General features: G+C 43.6%; 1 protein-coding gene across 3 annotated transcripts in view; it reads right to left on the bottom strand.

Moving 5' to 3' along the window:
• Positions 1 to 10,975: 10,975 nt before the first annotated feature.
• The window catches only part of LOC144592949 (upstream-binding protein 1-like), a 58,529-nt gene continuing 53,213 nt past the window's right edge, over positions 10,976 to 16,291 (bottom strand). For all 3 annotated transcript variants that reach the window (XM_078398310.1, XM_078398312.1, XM_078398311.1), the window contains 2 exons: positions 11,740 to 11,791; positions 10,976 to 11,656 (listed from right to left, as the gene is read on the bottom strand). In XM_078398310.1, the coding sequence (XP_078254436.1) occupies positions 11,619 to 11,656; positions 11,740 to 11,791 (90 nt within the window). In that variant the 3' untranslated portion in view covers positions 10,976 to 11,618. The remainder of the gene's footprint in view (positions 11,657 to 11,739; positions 11,792 to 16,291) is intronic.

Raw genomic sequence — 16,291 nt, 5'->3', positions numbered from 1 at the left:
GCGGTGAGTAAGATGGGCCTAAAATTGTTGCGCTATCGTGTACCGTTTTGGCTGTAGTTCAGGAACAAACAAACAAACAAACAAACAAACATGAGTTTTAGTATATAGATAATATCGTAACCCAAGAGCTTATATTCTGGGAAAGCATGATGCAAAAAGAGGCCGACCTAGTGAAGGTAATGAAAAGATTAGGAGGTGTTTAGATGATAAAGCATTGCTAGTTGGAATGAAGATACACAGGAGGTTTGCACACCAGGCTGAGGGGCAATAAATCGTGAGATCAGAAAAATCATTTTTGATACCCATTTGTCTTGCAAATGGGTGAATGATTTTCAAAGTGACCAGAAGTTGGAGAAGTTTCTAAGAGGGAACACAGAGTTGAAGGAAGATTACCGATCAATTATTTGAAAGATGTAAAATCCGCATGTAATCATTGTGTTGCAAGAATATAAAAAGGCTGAACATAACACAGTGCAGCACAGGAATGGGCCCTTTGGCCCACAATGTTTGTGCCAAACATGACAATATACCGAATGACAATAAAGTTTTGTTATACTGTTATATGTCAAGTTATACATGATCCTTATACCTCTATTCTTTGCACTTCCATATGCCAATCTAAAAACCTCTTAAACGCTGTGGGTGCTGTGAATCGTCGAAACACTTTGGTTATCTCAGAGTATTGCCCAGTATATACTATTTAAGCCTTGAATAAAACAACTTGATAAGAAACTGACCACTGCTCTACGAGATGGTCTTTGTGTGTTGTCTGATCCAGGTCAAAAACACCATTATTCCCTACAACACAATGGACCACTTCTTGCACCAACTTGGATAGTTTTCTATTTGTGTTTTGTACTACTGTCTTTTTCCTTTTCACTGTCTTGTATAACTTATGTGTAATTTATTTACTGTTTATGCATAATTTCTGTTTTGTGTGTTGTCTGTATCTATGTACGTGTGATGGCTGCTGCAAACTAGATTTCCATTGTAATTGCTCCTTACTGCACTCATGCATATGACAATAAACACGACTTGACTAAACTTGACTTGCCACACCACTTTCAGGGGGCAATGGGCCTGTGCCAAAAACCATCAGTGCATCGAAGACACAAGGAACTGCAGATGCTGGAATCTTGAGCAAAACACAAAGTGCTGGAGTAACTCGATGGGTCAAGCAACATCTTTGGAAGACATGGACAGGCAATGTGTTGGGTCGGGACCCTTCTTCAGACTCCAGTCTGTAGAAGGGTCCCCACCTGAAATGTCACCTATCCATGTACTGCAGAAATGTTGCCCGATCCGTTGAGCTTTGTGCTTCCCACTGTTCATCAATGCTCTTAAGGGTCCTGCCATTTGCTTTCCTTTCCTCATACATTTGACCTACAAAAAGTATCATCTCACATTTATATGGATTAAACTCCCATCTGCCATTTCTCCACTCAGACCACCTGCATTTTTATCCAAATATGTTACAAATAATGGAGGTACTGGAGCTGATCCTTGTTTTAATACTGCTGAACACAGACCGCGGCATGGTGGCGCAGCGGTAGAGTTGCTGCCTTACAGCGAATGCAGCGCCAGAGACTCGGGTTCGATCCTGACTACGGGCGCCGTTTGTACGGAGTTTGTACGTTCTCCCCGTGAACCTCGTGGGTTTTCTCCGAGATCTTCGGTTTCCTCCCACTCTTCAAAGAAGTACAGGTACGTAGGTTAATTGGCTGGGCAAATCTAGTGGGTGTAGGATAGTGTTAATGTGCGGGGATCGCTGGGCGGCGCGGACCCGGTGGGCCGAAGGGCCTGTTTCTGCGCTGTATCTCTAAATCTAAAATCTAAAACCTCCAGTTACTACTCTGTCTACCACCACCAAACCAATTTTGGATCCAATTTATCATACTTCCATGGATCCTATGTAACAATCTTCTGAATTAGCCTACCATGAGCGACCTTGCCAAATGTTTCACTTAAATCCGAGGAGCCAACATCCACTGCCCTGCCCTCTTCAATCATCTTCATCACCTCCTCATTTGTGAGACATGTCCCCTGCCCCCGACAAAGCCACAATAAACCATGCTCTTCCAAATGAGAAGGAAAAAAAGGCGCAAAGAATCACCTCCAAGAAATTCCCTATCATTGATGTAAGGCAGATCAGCTTATAATTTTCTGTAGACAAAATGCTGGAGTCACACAGCGGGTTAGGCAGCATCTCTGAATAGAAGGAATGGATGACATTTCGGGTCAAGAGCATTCAGACTGGGAGTCAGGGGAGAGGGAGACAGAGAGATATGAACGAGATATCAAAGGGGGTGAAGTTCAAGTGAAATGCAGAATAGATTGTGATTTGTCCCTCCTGTCCTTAAACAAAGGAACAACATTAAATACAGTCCAATTCTCCTGCACCTCATTGCAGACATTGGACTTTATCTCTGGAACTGTTTTGCTACAATCCTACGCTCCACCTATTGTGCTTGTGTTTGGCTTCATTGTATTTATGCTTAGTAATATTGTATCTAATAATATATTAGAATAGGCCCGAAGTCAGCAAGGTTTTATGAAGGGGAGATCTTGCTGACAAACCTGTTGGAATTCTTTGAAGAAGCAAATAGCAGGATAGCCCAAGGAGAGTCAGCCTTTGAATCAGAAAGCCTTTGATAAGGTGAGGCTGCCAAAGAAGATGAGAGCTCGTGGTATCAAAGGGGAGATACTAGCATGGATAGCAGGTTGGCTGGGTGGCAGAAGGCAGAGAATGGCAGTAAAGTATTTTCTGGTTGGCTGCCAGTGACTAGCAGAGTTCCGCAGGGGTCGGTGCTGGGGCCGCAACTCTTCACGTTGTATATCAATGATTTGGATGAGGGTATCAAAGGCCTGGTGGCCAAGTTTGCAAATGATACAAAGATAGGTGATGGGGCAGGTAGTGTGGAGAAAGCAGGGACTCTGCAGAAGGACTTGGACAGGACTACACTGGAATTTAGAAGGATGAGAGGGGATCTTCATATCATATCATATCATATCATATATATACAGCCGGAAACAGGCCTTTTCGGCCCTCCAAGTCCGTGCCGCCCAGCGATCCCCGCACATTAACACCATCCTACACCCACTAGGGACAATTTTTACATTTACCCAGCCAATTAACCTACATACCTGTACGTCTTTGGAGTGTGGGAGGAAACCGAAGATCTCGGAGAAAACCCACACAGGTCACGGGGAGAACGTACAAACTCCTTACAGTGCAGCACCCGTAGTCAGGATCGAACCTGAGTCTCCGGCGCTGCATTCGCTGTAAAGCAGCAACTCTACCGCTGCGCCACCGTGCCGCCCATATAAGATTATTAAAGGGTTGGGCACGTTAGAGGCAGGAAACATGTTCCCAATGTTGGGGGAGTCCAGAACCAGGGGCCACAGTTTAAGAATAAGGGGTAGGCCATTTAGAATGGAGATGAGGAAAAACTTTTTCAGTCAGAGAGTTGTGAATCTGTGGAATTCTCTGCCTCAGAAGGCAGTGGAGGCCAATTCTCTGAATGCATTCAAGAGAGAGCTGGATAGAGCTCTTAAGGATAGCGGAGTCAGGGGGTATGGGGAGAAGGCAGGAACGGGGTACTGATTGAGAATGATCAGCCATGATCACATTGAATGGCGGTGCTGGCTCGAAGGGCCGAATGGCCTCCTCCTGCACCTATTGTCTATTGACTATTGACAGGTTGGGAGAGTGGGCTAAGAAGTGGCAGATGGAATACAGTGCTGCAAAGTGTGGAGTCATGCATTTTGGCAGTAGGAATAAAGGCATAGACTATATTCTAAATTGGGAGAGAATTCAGAAATTGGAGGTGCAAAGGGAATTGGAAGTGTTGCTGCAGGATTTCCAAAAAGTTAATTTGCAAGTGGAATTGGTAGTAAGGAAGGCAAATGCAATGCTAGCATTTATTTCAAGAGGACTAGAATACAAAAACAGCGATGTAATGCTGAGGCTCTATAAGGCGCTGGTCAGATCGCGTTTGGAGTAATGTGAGCAATTTTGGGCCCATATCTGAGGAAGGATATGTTGGTGCTGAAGAAGGTCCAGAGGAGGTTTACAAGAATGATCCCAGGAATGAGTGGGTTAACATATGATGAGCGTTTGACAGCACTGGGCCTGTACTCACTGGAGTTTATTAGGATGAGGGGGCACCTCACTGAAACTTATCAAATAATGAAAGGTCTGGATAGAGTGGATGTGGAGCGAATGTTTCCACTAGTGGGCGAATCTTCAACCAGAGGCCATAGCCTCAGAATAAAAGATGTACCTTTGGGAAGGAGATGAGGGATTTCATTAGTCAGAGGACAGCGAATTTGTGGAATTCCTTGCTACAGAAAGCTGTGGAGGCCAAGTCAATGGATATTTATAAGGCAGAGATAGATAGATTCTTGATTAGTACGGCTTTACAGGCCAGTTCATTGGCTATATTTAAGAGGGAGTTAGATGTGGCCCTTGTGGCTAAAGGGATCAGGGGGTATGGAGAGAAGGCAGGTACAGGTTACTGAGTTGGATGATCAGCCATGATCATATTGAATGGCGGTGCAGGCTCGAAGGGCCGAATGGCCTACTCCTGCACCTATTTTCTATGTTTCTATTAACACAATAATACACAAAGAAACATAATATACAGTGGTGCAGAGTTGCTGCCTTACAGCGCCAGAGACACAACTGCTGTCTAAACGGAGTTTGTGCGATCTCCCCGTGACCACGTGGGTTGTTTCCTCCCACATTCCAAACGTGTGCAGGTTTGTGGGTTAATTGGCTTCTGTAAGTGGTCCCCAGCGTGTAGAATAGGACTAGTATACAGGACGGCACGGACTTGGTGGGCCGATGGGTCTGTTTCCACTTTGCAAAGTCAAGTATACAATAAATAATCAGGAATATGAGGTAACCGTAATGGTGCAAAACTAAAGTCTGCAGTGCAAAACAAATGTCCAAAGAATATCATAGTTGTTGAGGTAGTGATGAGCGTTGTGCCATCTTCAAGAACCCATTGGTCGCTGGGAAGAAGCAATTTTTGACGCTGGTGGTCATGGTTTTCACACTCCTGTATCATCTTGCAGATGCTGGTAACAAGATGAGAGCATGGCCAGGGTGGTATGGATCAATAGACAATAGGTGCAGGAGGAGGCCATTTGGTCCCTTCGAGCCAGCACCGCCATTCAATGTGATCATGGCTGATCATTCTCAATCAGTACCCCGTTCCTGCCTTCTCCCCATACCCCGACTCCGCTATCCTTAAGAGCTCTATCTAGCTCTCTCTTGAATGCATTCAGAGAATTGGCCTCCACTGCCTTCTGAGGCAGAGAATTCCACAGATTCACAACTCTCCGACTGAAAAAGCTTTTCCTCATCTCAGTTCTAAATGGCCTACCCCTTATTCTTAAACTGTGGCCCTTTGTTCTGGACTCCCCCAACATTGGGAACATGTTTCCTGCCTCTAACGTGTCCAACCCCTTAATAATCTTATACGTTTCGATAAGATCTCCTCTCATCCTTCTAAATTCCAGTGTATGATCGATGATGATATTGGCTGACATTTTGAGGCAGCACCTCCTATCGATCCCTTTGACGGAGGGGAAATCAGGACCCATGATGGGCCGTCACCTACCTACCACTCTTTGCACACTCCTTTGCTCCTGAGCATTCCAGTGATCAAATCAGGCCCTGATGCAACAGGTCTCTATGCCCGTTAACTGTAGAAGTTCATAAGTCATAGGAGCAGGTTTAGGCCATTTGGCCCATCAAGTCTACTCCACTATTAAATTAGGGCTCATCTATCTTTCCATCTCAACCCCATTCCCCTTCCTTTTCCCCATAACCTTTGACACCCGTACTAATCAAGAAACTATCAATCTCTGCTCTAAAAATACCCAATGCATTGGCCTCCACAGCCTCCAATCTATGGCAATGAATTAGATGGATTTACCACCCTCTGACTAAAGATACGTCTACAGGTACGTCCACTTATTCTGAGGCTGTGCGCTCTGGCCCTAAACTCTCCCATTTGTGGAATCATTCACTCCACATTTACTCTATCCAGGCCTTTCAACATGTGGTAAGTTTCAATGAGGACCCCCGCCATCCTTTTAAACTCCACGAGTAGAGGCATCAAACGCACATTACATTAACCCAATCTTCCCTGGGATCAAAGCCATCAATTTCATCAGCCATTTATTCACACATTAACACTATCCTACACTAGGGACAATTTTTACATTTACCCAGTCAATTAACCTACATACCTGTACGTCTTTGGAGTGTGGGAGGAAACCGAAGATCTCGGAGAAAACCCACGCAGGTCACGGGGAGAACGTACAAACTCCGTACAGTACAGCGCCCGTAGTCAGGATCGAACCTGAGTCTCCGGCGCTGCATTCGCTGTAAGGCAGCAACTCTACCGCTGCGCCACCGTGCCGCCCGTGGGTGAGACAGAAGCAGACCTGTCTTAAGATGTGCGGGAAGGAACTGCAGATGCTGGTTTAAACGAAAGGCAGACACAAAAAGCATTTGTAACTCAGCGTGACAGGCACCATCGCTGGAGAAAAGGGATAGGTGAAGTTTCAGGTCGAGGCCCTTCTTCAGACTGAGAGTCAGGAGAAAGGGGAACGAGAGATATAGACGGTACTTAGGACAAACGAATGGAAGATATGCAGAAAGCAACGATAATCAAGGAAATGTGGATAGGTGATACCGAGTCAATAGACAATAGGTGCAGGAGGAGGCCATTCAGCCATTCGAGCCAGCAGCGCCATTCAATGTGATCATGGCTGATCATTCTCAATCAGTACCCCGTTCCTGCCTTCTCCCCATACCCCCTGACTCCGCTATCCTCAAGAGCTCTATCTAGCTCTCTCTTGAATGTATTCAGAGAATTGGCCTCCACTGCCTTCTGAGGCAGAGAATTCCACAGATTCACAACTCTCGGACTGAAAAAGTTTTTCCTCATCTCAGTTCTAAATGGCCTACCCCTTATTCTTAAACGGTGATAATACTGACAGTGGAACACAACAGGATGACAGTAAACAGAATGACTAGGATGGGAAAGGGACAGAGAAGGGATGCAAGGATTCCTTGAAGTTAGAGAAATATTCATACTGCTGACTTGTAAGTTGCCCAAGCGAAATACGAGGTGCTGTTCCTCAAATTTACATTTGTCCTCACTCTGACAATGGAGGAGATGCAGGACAGAGAAGTCAGTATGGGAACGGGAAGAGGAGTTAAAGTGTTTGGCATCCGAGAGATCACGTTGGCCGAGGCAGACTGAGCGAAGGTGTTCAGCGAAATGATGGCTGGACCACACCTGGGCCTCACTTGACTCTATCCAGAGACTTCAGTCCTTTCAGGCGAGGCAGAGGTTCACTTGCACCTCCTCCAACATCATCTACCGTATCTGCTGTTCCAGGTGAGGACTCCTATATAGCACCCAGCACACTAACCTACACACACACACACGCGAGGGGCAATTTTACAACTTACCGAAGCCAAATGAGTGTGGGAGAAAATTTGAGCACTAGGAAAAAACCCACGCTGTCACAGGGAGAACAGACAAACTCTGTAGACAGCACCCTTCGTCAGAATCGAACCCTAGTCTCTGGCGCTGTAAACTCCACTGTGCCACCCAAGATCACCCCTCATCTTCCTGCTCTCCAAGGAATAAAGTCCTAATGGTTAGTTGCTGTGCATTGCTTTTTATTTATTTATTTATCCATAACTTTTTCTTCCTCAACACAACCTGGTTTAGGGCAATACAAGTACAAATCAAAAACTATTCAAACCAATACGTGGCAGTCCAATAAACCTGCAAATGTCCTCTTTGAAATATTTGCCCAATTCCCAAATGTTTATCCAGATCTTTGAGTACTTGTATACCTAAATGAGTAGGTCTATATATATTTTTTAAAAGCTTTGTTTGAGAACATACTTGAATCTTCTCGGTGCACATTGTAATTTCTAGCTGAGTGCTGGGAACAATGATGGTTTGGGGAATCTGGCATCAGACATGCAAACAGGAAGATCGACACAAAAAGTTGGAGTAATTCAGGGGGGCAGGAATAGGTGACGTTTCGGGTCGAAACCCTTCTTCATGCAAACATGACTTGACCATCAAACAAGGAAGACTATCATTAGGGCCTCAATATAGGGCATGCTGACCTTTGTAATATGCTCAAAGGTATTTATTCACAAAATGCTGGAGTAACTCAGCAGGTCAGGCAGCATCTCAGGAGAGAAGGAATGGGTGACGTTTCGGGTCATTGCTTCACCTGACCAGCAAAGGGATTTAGAGAATTTTTGTGGAGATTTTTGTTTTGTTGATGTTTTGTGCTAACAGTGATTTGGACATCATCCACATCTTAAAAACATTCAGGAAGCAGTGATCACTATTGCTCTGTAGACCGTGAGATTTGAGTTCCAGATTGCCAAACACCTTTCTCCAATGTGTTGTGTTAGCCAGGGAAACACTAACTCCCCCTCCTGTTCCCTTTCTGTCCTGGGTCTCCTCCACTGTCAGAGTGAGGCCCAATGCAAATTGGAGGAACAGCACCTCATATTTCGCTTGGGCAGCTTACACCCCAGCGGTATGAACATTGACTTCTCTAACTTCATGTAACCCTTGGTTTCCTTCTCTCTCCATCCCTCCCCCATACTAGTACTCCGATCAGTCTGACCGTCCTCCTGATTACATTTTTTCTTTGTACGCTTCATTGCCACCTTCCCCTAGCTAACAATGATCTCTTCTACATTTTCCTTGAGCCTCCTCCCCTTTGATGTCTTGTTTTCAAGCCTTACCTTTCCATATCTCTGTGTCTCCCTCTCCCCTGACTCTCAGTCTGAAGTCTCTTGGTGACTTGGACAGGTTGTGTGAGTGGGCGGATGCATGGCAGATGCAGTTTAATGTGGATAAGTGTGAGGTTATCCACTTTGGTGGTAAGAATAGGAAGGCAGAGTATTATCTGAATGGTGTCAAGTTAGGAACAGGGGACGTACAACGAGATCTGGGTGTCCTAGTGCATCAGTCACTGAAAGGAAGCATGCAGATACAGCAGGCAGTGAAGAAAGGCAATGGAATATAGGCCTTCATAACAAGAGGAGTTGAGTATAGGAGCAAAGAGGTCCTTCTGCAGTTGTACAGGGCCCTAGTGAGACCGCACCTAGAGTACTGTGTGCAGTTTTGGTCTCCAAATGTGAGGAAGGATATTCTTGCTATTGAGGGCATGCAGCGTAGGTTTACTAGGTTAATTCCCGGAATGGCGGGACTGTCATATGTTGAAAGGTTGGAGCGACTAGGCTTGTATACACTGGAATTTAGAAGGATGAGAGATCTTATCAAAATGTATAAGATTATTAAGAGGTTGGACACGTTAGAGGCAGGAAACATGTTCCCAATGTTGGGGGAGTCCAGAACAAGGGGCCACAATTTAAGAATAAGGGGTAGGCCATTTAGAACTGAGATGAGGAAAAGCTTTTTCAGTCAAAGAGTTGTGAATCTGTGGAATTCTCTGCCTCAGAAGGCAGTGGAGGCCAATTCTCTGAATACATTCAAGAGAGAGCTGGATAGAGCTCTTAAGGATAGCGGAGTGTCAGGGGGTATGGGGAGAAGGCAGGAATGGGGTACTGATTGAGAATGATCAGCTATGATCACATTGAATGGCGGTGCTAGCTCGAAGGGCCGAAAGGCCTCCTCCTGCACCTATTGTCTATTGTCTCGAACCAAAACATCACCCATTCCTTCTATCCAGAGATGCTGCCTTACCCAGAGTTACTCCAGCATTTTGTTTCTGTCTTTAGTGTAAACCAGCACCCGCAGTTCCTTCCTAACGAATTTCATCATGAATGTTTGCCTCAGAGCAGTGGCTCGTGAGAGCTGGGTCCACTTTTTCTTAAGAGTCTTGTCGTGGACTTTCAGTATTGTAGGGTTATGTACAGCAGGAGCAGATTACCTGTTTTGACCAAGCGCAAGACCCACAACCTTTACAGTAACTTCACGACCGCCCCGATGTGGCAACTCCAACAGCCTGACCGCGGGAGAAGACGGCAGGGGAAGAGAAAAATACATTCTGGCCTTCCATCACAGTGAGGAGGTGACTGGAGGAGACTCACTGTGATGGATGTTTCTTTTGTTTGGTGTTGGTTTATGATTGTATGTGTTATTGCATATTTTTATTGCTTATTTGTATTGGTCTTATTGTTGAACTGCGGATACTTTTTCATTTCACTGCACATTTGTGTGTGTGAGACAAATAAATGGACTATTAACACACTGTTTGCAAAAAAAAAATTTAAACTTTATTAGAGGCAAGTTCAATTTATGCATCTCAGAATAAGATCTCTAAATCAAGATAAACAAAGTTGCCGGTGCTTATTGTAATCATAAATTAAGTGAAACAATACCTATGGCTGTTTTCTTTGCACCTGGACACCAATAAATAAATTGTGATCTGAACTTTACACACCTAAAGATACTATACTGCTTTGTTGTAAAAAAAAATTCTCACTGCCAAGTTGAAGTGGGCAGCCGTGTTGAGCAAATGCGATTTCTAGTCATTAATGCTCGACCTGACCAAGTGATAATGACAATCCCTCAACATTTAGAAAATATGCAAACAATACTTCATTAACATATCAGTGCAGTGAGATTTGGTCACCGAGGCACAATTATGATTTAAATCAATTATAGGACAATTACATTAATCACTGCTTTCAAAAGCATAGGTTTTGATTATGGTCTTTCAAATTTATTGTATTTTAAATACAGAAAATGCCTTTCATCTGATCTAAAAGCAATTGTGGGCTATTATCAAAACAAGTAGCTGCTTATTTCCCCCACAACTGCTGTTTATCTACAGGTAAAAGATCTGACGATGAAATGAAACATTAAAATGCACTAAATGTTTTAATGCAGAAATAAGGTCAGCCTCCATAATGAAGCTGTTAACTGTTCCCCCCCCCCCCCCCCCCCCAAAAGTCACATAACCTAAAGGAAACAGTTCAGGGAATTGGGATAGAATAAAGTTTAAGAAAGTGCAAGCTGCCACTTTGAATTGAAATTGCAATTTTGATACTGTCTTTCTTTCCCGCAGATTAGCAACTGCACTTATATGATCTTGGGAATACAGTTTTAGCTGGGCAAACTAGCATTTTATAGACAGTAAAATATATGACAGCACAAAGAAAGGCAAAACATTTTAAAATAACATAGCATACTTCAACACAATTTTAAAATCAATAATCGAGAAACTAGGCAAGTAGGATGAAGCATTAATGCTTCAAATGAGACAATTATTGTGCAAAACTGTATCTACTGGCCGTTTCCCTCCTCGACATTTATAAAGACCACTTTGAACCATAATTTGTGGAATCCAGGCCTTGCTGCACTCAGAGATGTGCAGAGAGGGTGCTGAGTGGTGGCAGTGATACTTTCAGAAGTTTCAAACTCACAGTAAGGTAACTGAACAGTCAGGCTGTGTTTTCAATATGAAACATTTTGTACAGTGAAGTCAGATTCTAACATTTACATGGATTTGCACAATGTCCTTTGTCATAATAAAGATAGCTTCGATATGCAAAAATGTAGTCCAGCTCAACTCTTAAGTGGGGCAAATTACTTCAAAATCACATGGAAGCCTTCTGTATTTTCATCTGCAAAATTAAACAAAAGATTATGGTAACAACCTGTTTTATGCGAGGCTCGCATGTACAAAATCATTTAAGAAAACAATTACCTTTTATTGTGCTGATTACAAAACAACTTTCATCTTGGAGGTTGTGAACCATCTGCAAAACAATTTTTCAGAAAATGAACACTAATTTCAGCAATATTTTGGTCAGGATTATTTTGCAGTCAGCTGGTGGAATTATTTAAGGGAATCAATCCCCCTATTAATTTAAGGGTTCTCCTCATATGATATTGCTAGTCAAGTCAAGTCAAGTCAATTTTATTTGTATAGCACATTTAAAAACAACCCACGTTGACCAAAGTGCTGCACATCAGTTCTGGTACTAAGAAACGAACATACAATGACACACATACACATACAGCACATACATAAACAGTTCACAGCGCCCCCTCAGAGGGCCTCAAACGCTAGGGAGTAGAAATAGGTTTTGAGCCTGGACTTAAAGGAGTCGATGGAGATGGCAGTTCTGATGGGGAGAGGGATGCTGTTCCACAGTCTAGGAGCTGCAACCGCAAAAGTGCGGTCACCCCTGAGCTTAAGCCTAGACCGCGGGATAGTCAGTAGCCCCAAGTCGGCCGACCTGAGGGACCTGGAGATAGAGTGGTGGGTTAGAAGATTCTTGATATAGGGTGGGGGGGGGGGGGGGGGGGCAAGCCCGTTTAGGGCTTTGTATGTGAATCTATATCTATCTAACAGTCTACATTGACTTTGGTATGGCCTTTGACAAACTCCCATTTGAATGACTAGTCCAAAAAAGTAATCGAGTGGATGAGATCCAAGGCAAGTTGCAATTGAAGATCCAAACAGGAGGTGGAGCCTTTGTGATTTGAAAGCCTTGACTTGTGGTGTGCCAAATAGATACTAAGTCAGCAGATCATACGACAGTGACAAGGATAGTCTTGGGTTACAGAATTATATTGATCAGCTGATACATTAAGTGCAACAATGGGAGATGAAAGTTAATTCAAATCAGTGAAAGGTGAGGCCTTTACAGAGATCAAATAAAGATAGGAGTATCAGGACACTAAAAGAGATCTTGTCTAAGTCCATAGATTCCAGGTAAACAAAGTGGTGAAGAAAGCACACATGATGCTTGCCTTCATTAGCTGCAGCTGCAGAGTATGGAGATCAAGGTACAGCTTTATCAAATCTTTGGCTAAGCCACAACTGGAGTATTGTGTGCTGTTCTAATTCCACACTCTAGGAAGGATGTGATTGCACTGGAGAAGGAAAGGAAGGAGTGATCCGAAGAGGATTTTTTTCATTTGAGACTGATTGCAATCTGGAAAGCACTATTAGAGAGTTCAAAGGGGGCAGCTGCAAGCAACAGTGATAAGCCTGCACCGCCATTCAATATGATCATGGCTGATCATCCAGCTCAGTAACCTGTACCTACCTTCTCTCCATACCCCCTGATCCCTTTAGCCACAAGGGCCACATCTAACTCCCTCTTAAATATAGCCAATGAACTGGCCTCAACTACCTTCTGTGGCAGAGAATTCCACAGATTCACCACTCTCTGTGTGAAGAAATGTTTTCTCATCTCGGTCCTAAAAGACTTCCCCCTTATCCTTAAGCTGTGACCCCTGGTTCTGGAGCTGTGACCCCTGGTTTCCGATGGTTGGTATGAATGTGGGGGTATGAAAAGTCTGATTTTGTGCTGCAAGTTTCTAGGTATTACAGTTCATTTTAAACTAAGACACAAGGAACTGCAGATGCTGGTTTAAAAAAAAAAGAGTGCTTGAGTAACTCAGCGTGTCAGGCAGCATCGCTGGAGAACATGGATAGGTTATGTTTCAGGCTGGGACCCTTCTTCAAACTGGGAGTTGGGTCTGGACACAAAACGTCACTGAGCCGTGTTCTCCAGAGATGCGGTCTGACCTGCCGAATTATTCAATCACTTTGCACCACAATTTAAATGAGCTTAACTTAAAGTGAATTAACAAAGTAACCTTCATCTATATGAGTTTTGAGATTTAAAAAGAAAAATCAGTTCCAGGGAATCACTGGACATTTTTTTTAAATTGACACTATCTTCCCAAATGAAGATGCATATATTTTAACTAAATGCATGAGGATTACTCGGTATAATTCCCTTTGATCCCACTGTAGCCAGTACTGGTGCTTTAAATGGCTGCTTGGGCCGATGGTGGGTCAGGGGAGATAATCACATGACATAAGGGAAATGGCAACAGAGTGAAAAACAATTACAGATGCCCCCCACGTTATAGATAATAGACAATAGGTACAGGAGGAGGCCATTTGGCCCTTTGAGCCAGCACCGCCATTCAATGTGATCATGGCTGATCATTCTCAATCAGTACCCCGTTCCTGCCTTCTCCCCATACCCCCTGACTCCGCTATCCTCAAGAGCTCTATCTAGATCTCTCTTGAATGCATTCAGAGAATTGGCCTCCACTGCCTTCTGAGGCAGAGAATTCCAGATTCACAACTCTCGAAATGAAAAAGGTTTTCCTCATCTCAGTTCTAAATAGCCTACCCCTTATTCTTAAACTGTGGCCCCTTGTTCTGGACTCCCCCAACATTGGGAACATGTTTCCTGCCTCTAACGTGTCCAACCCCTTAATAATCTTATACGTTTCGATAAGATCTCCTCTCATCCTTCTAAATTCCAGTGTATACAAGCCTAGTCGCTCCAGTCTTTCAACATGGAGGGGTCGCTCTTTGTAAATAGGCCACATGATGAATTTCTGTAATGCAAAGCTACCTTATCTGTACATGTGTCAAGAAGTGCATGTTTTTAAAAAAAGCAATTTAACCCTCCCCCTTCCCCCCACACACGCACACAAATGCCGAGACAGAGTTTCATTCTGCATCTCAAACTTTTGAGTAAGAGTGGACTAGAGAATTCGAAAGGCCAATTTGCAGAAATAAAATGGCCGCAATGCTGAGTTGACTTATGTTCCTGATGGACGATATGGGTGAAAGAATGATACGTTAATTAGAACATTAGAGTGCCCGGGAGAAATGCAACACGAGATATGTTGTTACCACACAATGTCGTGCTAACAGCAAAAGCAGCAGTTAATCAACCTATTATTTTCAGTACTGGGATTGGCAGGAAGAATATTTTACTGACCTGCACTAACAAATTGGATAAGAACACGACTGGGTTGAACTCCATATCCCATACTACATTGAGCAGTTACTCATCTTGAGATTTGACACCATTGGGCAAGATATTAAATGTATTAATATCTGAATAGGATGTAATGTTTTTACAGGAAACAAGGGGAGGATTTTAGCACCAGCAAGGATTAAAAGTATAAAGAGGGGGAATAGTCAATTATTAACCAAAGAACATTTTAAATGAGCTTCATCCATTCCCAAAAGAACTTGTAACTGAATCTCTGCTTTGACAGGTACTTTCAAACAACTAGGTAATATTGGAGTTCAGATATCATGTAGGAAGCAGGCAGCCAATTTGAGCAAGGTTCCACCGGGAGTAACTAAACAAGTGAAAATAATTGTTGTAGGTGTCACTTGAAGGATGCATCCAGGACATCAGGAAATCTCACTTACTATTAAAATGTTGATCTCACTTAGTTGGGGGCAGTATGGGGTGAGAGTGACAAACAGTTGAGGTTGATGTACAATCTTGGAGACGCACGAGAGAACGTTAGGCCACTGAAACTTGCTCCACTACACGATTGTTGTCACAAAACCCGACCTCTCAACAGCTAAGGACGCATCTCCAATCTCCCAATCTATTTTACTGTGGTAATGCACTTTATTTTCTGCAGCTGTAATACCATATGCCTCAGAAGGCAGTGGAGGCCAATTCTCTGAATGCATTCAAGAGAGAGCTAGATAGAGCTCTTAAGGATAGCAGAGTCAGAGGGTATGGGGAGAAGGCAGGAACGGGGTACTGATTGAGAATGATCAGCCATGTCACATTGAATGGCGGTGCTGGCTCGAAGGGCCGAATGGCCTCCTCCTGCACCTATTGTCTATTGTCATATTCTGCAGTGTTTTTCCCATTTTGCACTGTTGTACTCGTGTACGGTATAATATGACTAGACTATTTGATCACTGTACATGTGACAATAAACCAATAAAATAAAAATCAAGGCAACAGTTGTATCTTTTCCACTTTCCTGCTTACTTGTTACTTTCCTTGATGGCTTTTGTCCAAACATCTGCTGATTACAGCAGAACATTTACTCAACAATTGAACTCTCACTGAAATGTTGCAGTGTTGATTTATTCTCTAAATTGAGATATCTAATCTGAGCAGCCACTGTAAATCCCTCCCAGAATGCAGCATGTGAAAATTCTCCTTATTGAACATTCTCCTCATTTTAGGTATCAACTAGTGAAATGTCTTAAAGTGTAGAGGAAAAAAACTGCAGGCGCTGGTATAAATCGAAGATAGACTCAAATTGCTGGAGTAACTCAGCGGGTCGGGCAGCATCTCGGGAGAGAAGGAACGGGAGACGTTTCGTGTCGAGACCCTTCTTCAGACTGAAGGGTCTCAACCCAAAACGTCACCCATTCCTTCTCTCCCGAGATGCTGCCTGACCGGCTGAGTTACTCCAGCATTTTGTGTCTATCTTTGTTTTAAAGTATATCCTGA

This window comes from Rhinoraja longicauda, chromosome 4, assembly GCF_053455715.1.
Source record: "Rhinoraja longicauda isolate Sanriku21f chromosome 4, sRhiLon1.1, whole genome shotgun sequence".
Lineage (NCBI taxonomy): Eukaryota > Metazoa > Chordata > Chondrichthyes > Rajiformes > Arhynchobatidae > Rhinoraja > Rhinoraja longicauda.
This window is presented reverse-complemented; position numbering and strand designations above follow the sequence as displayed.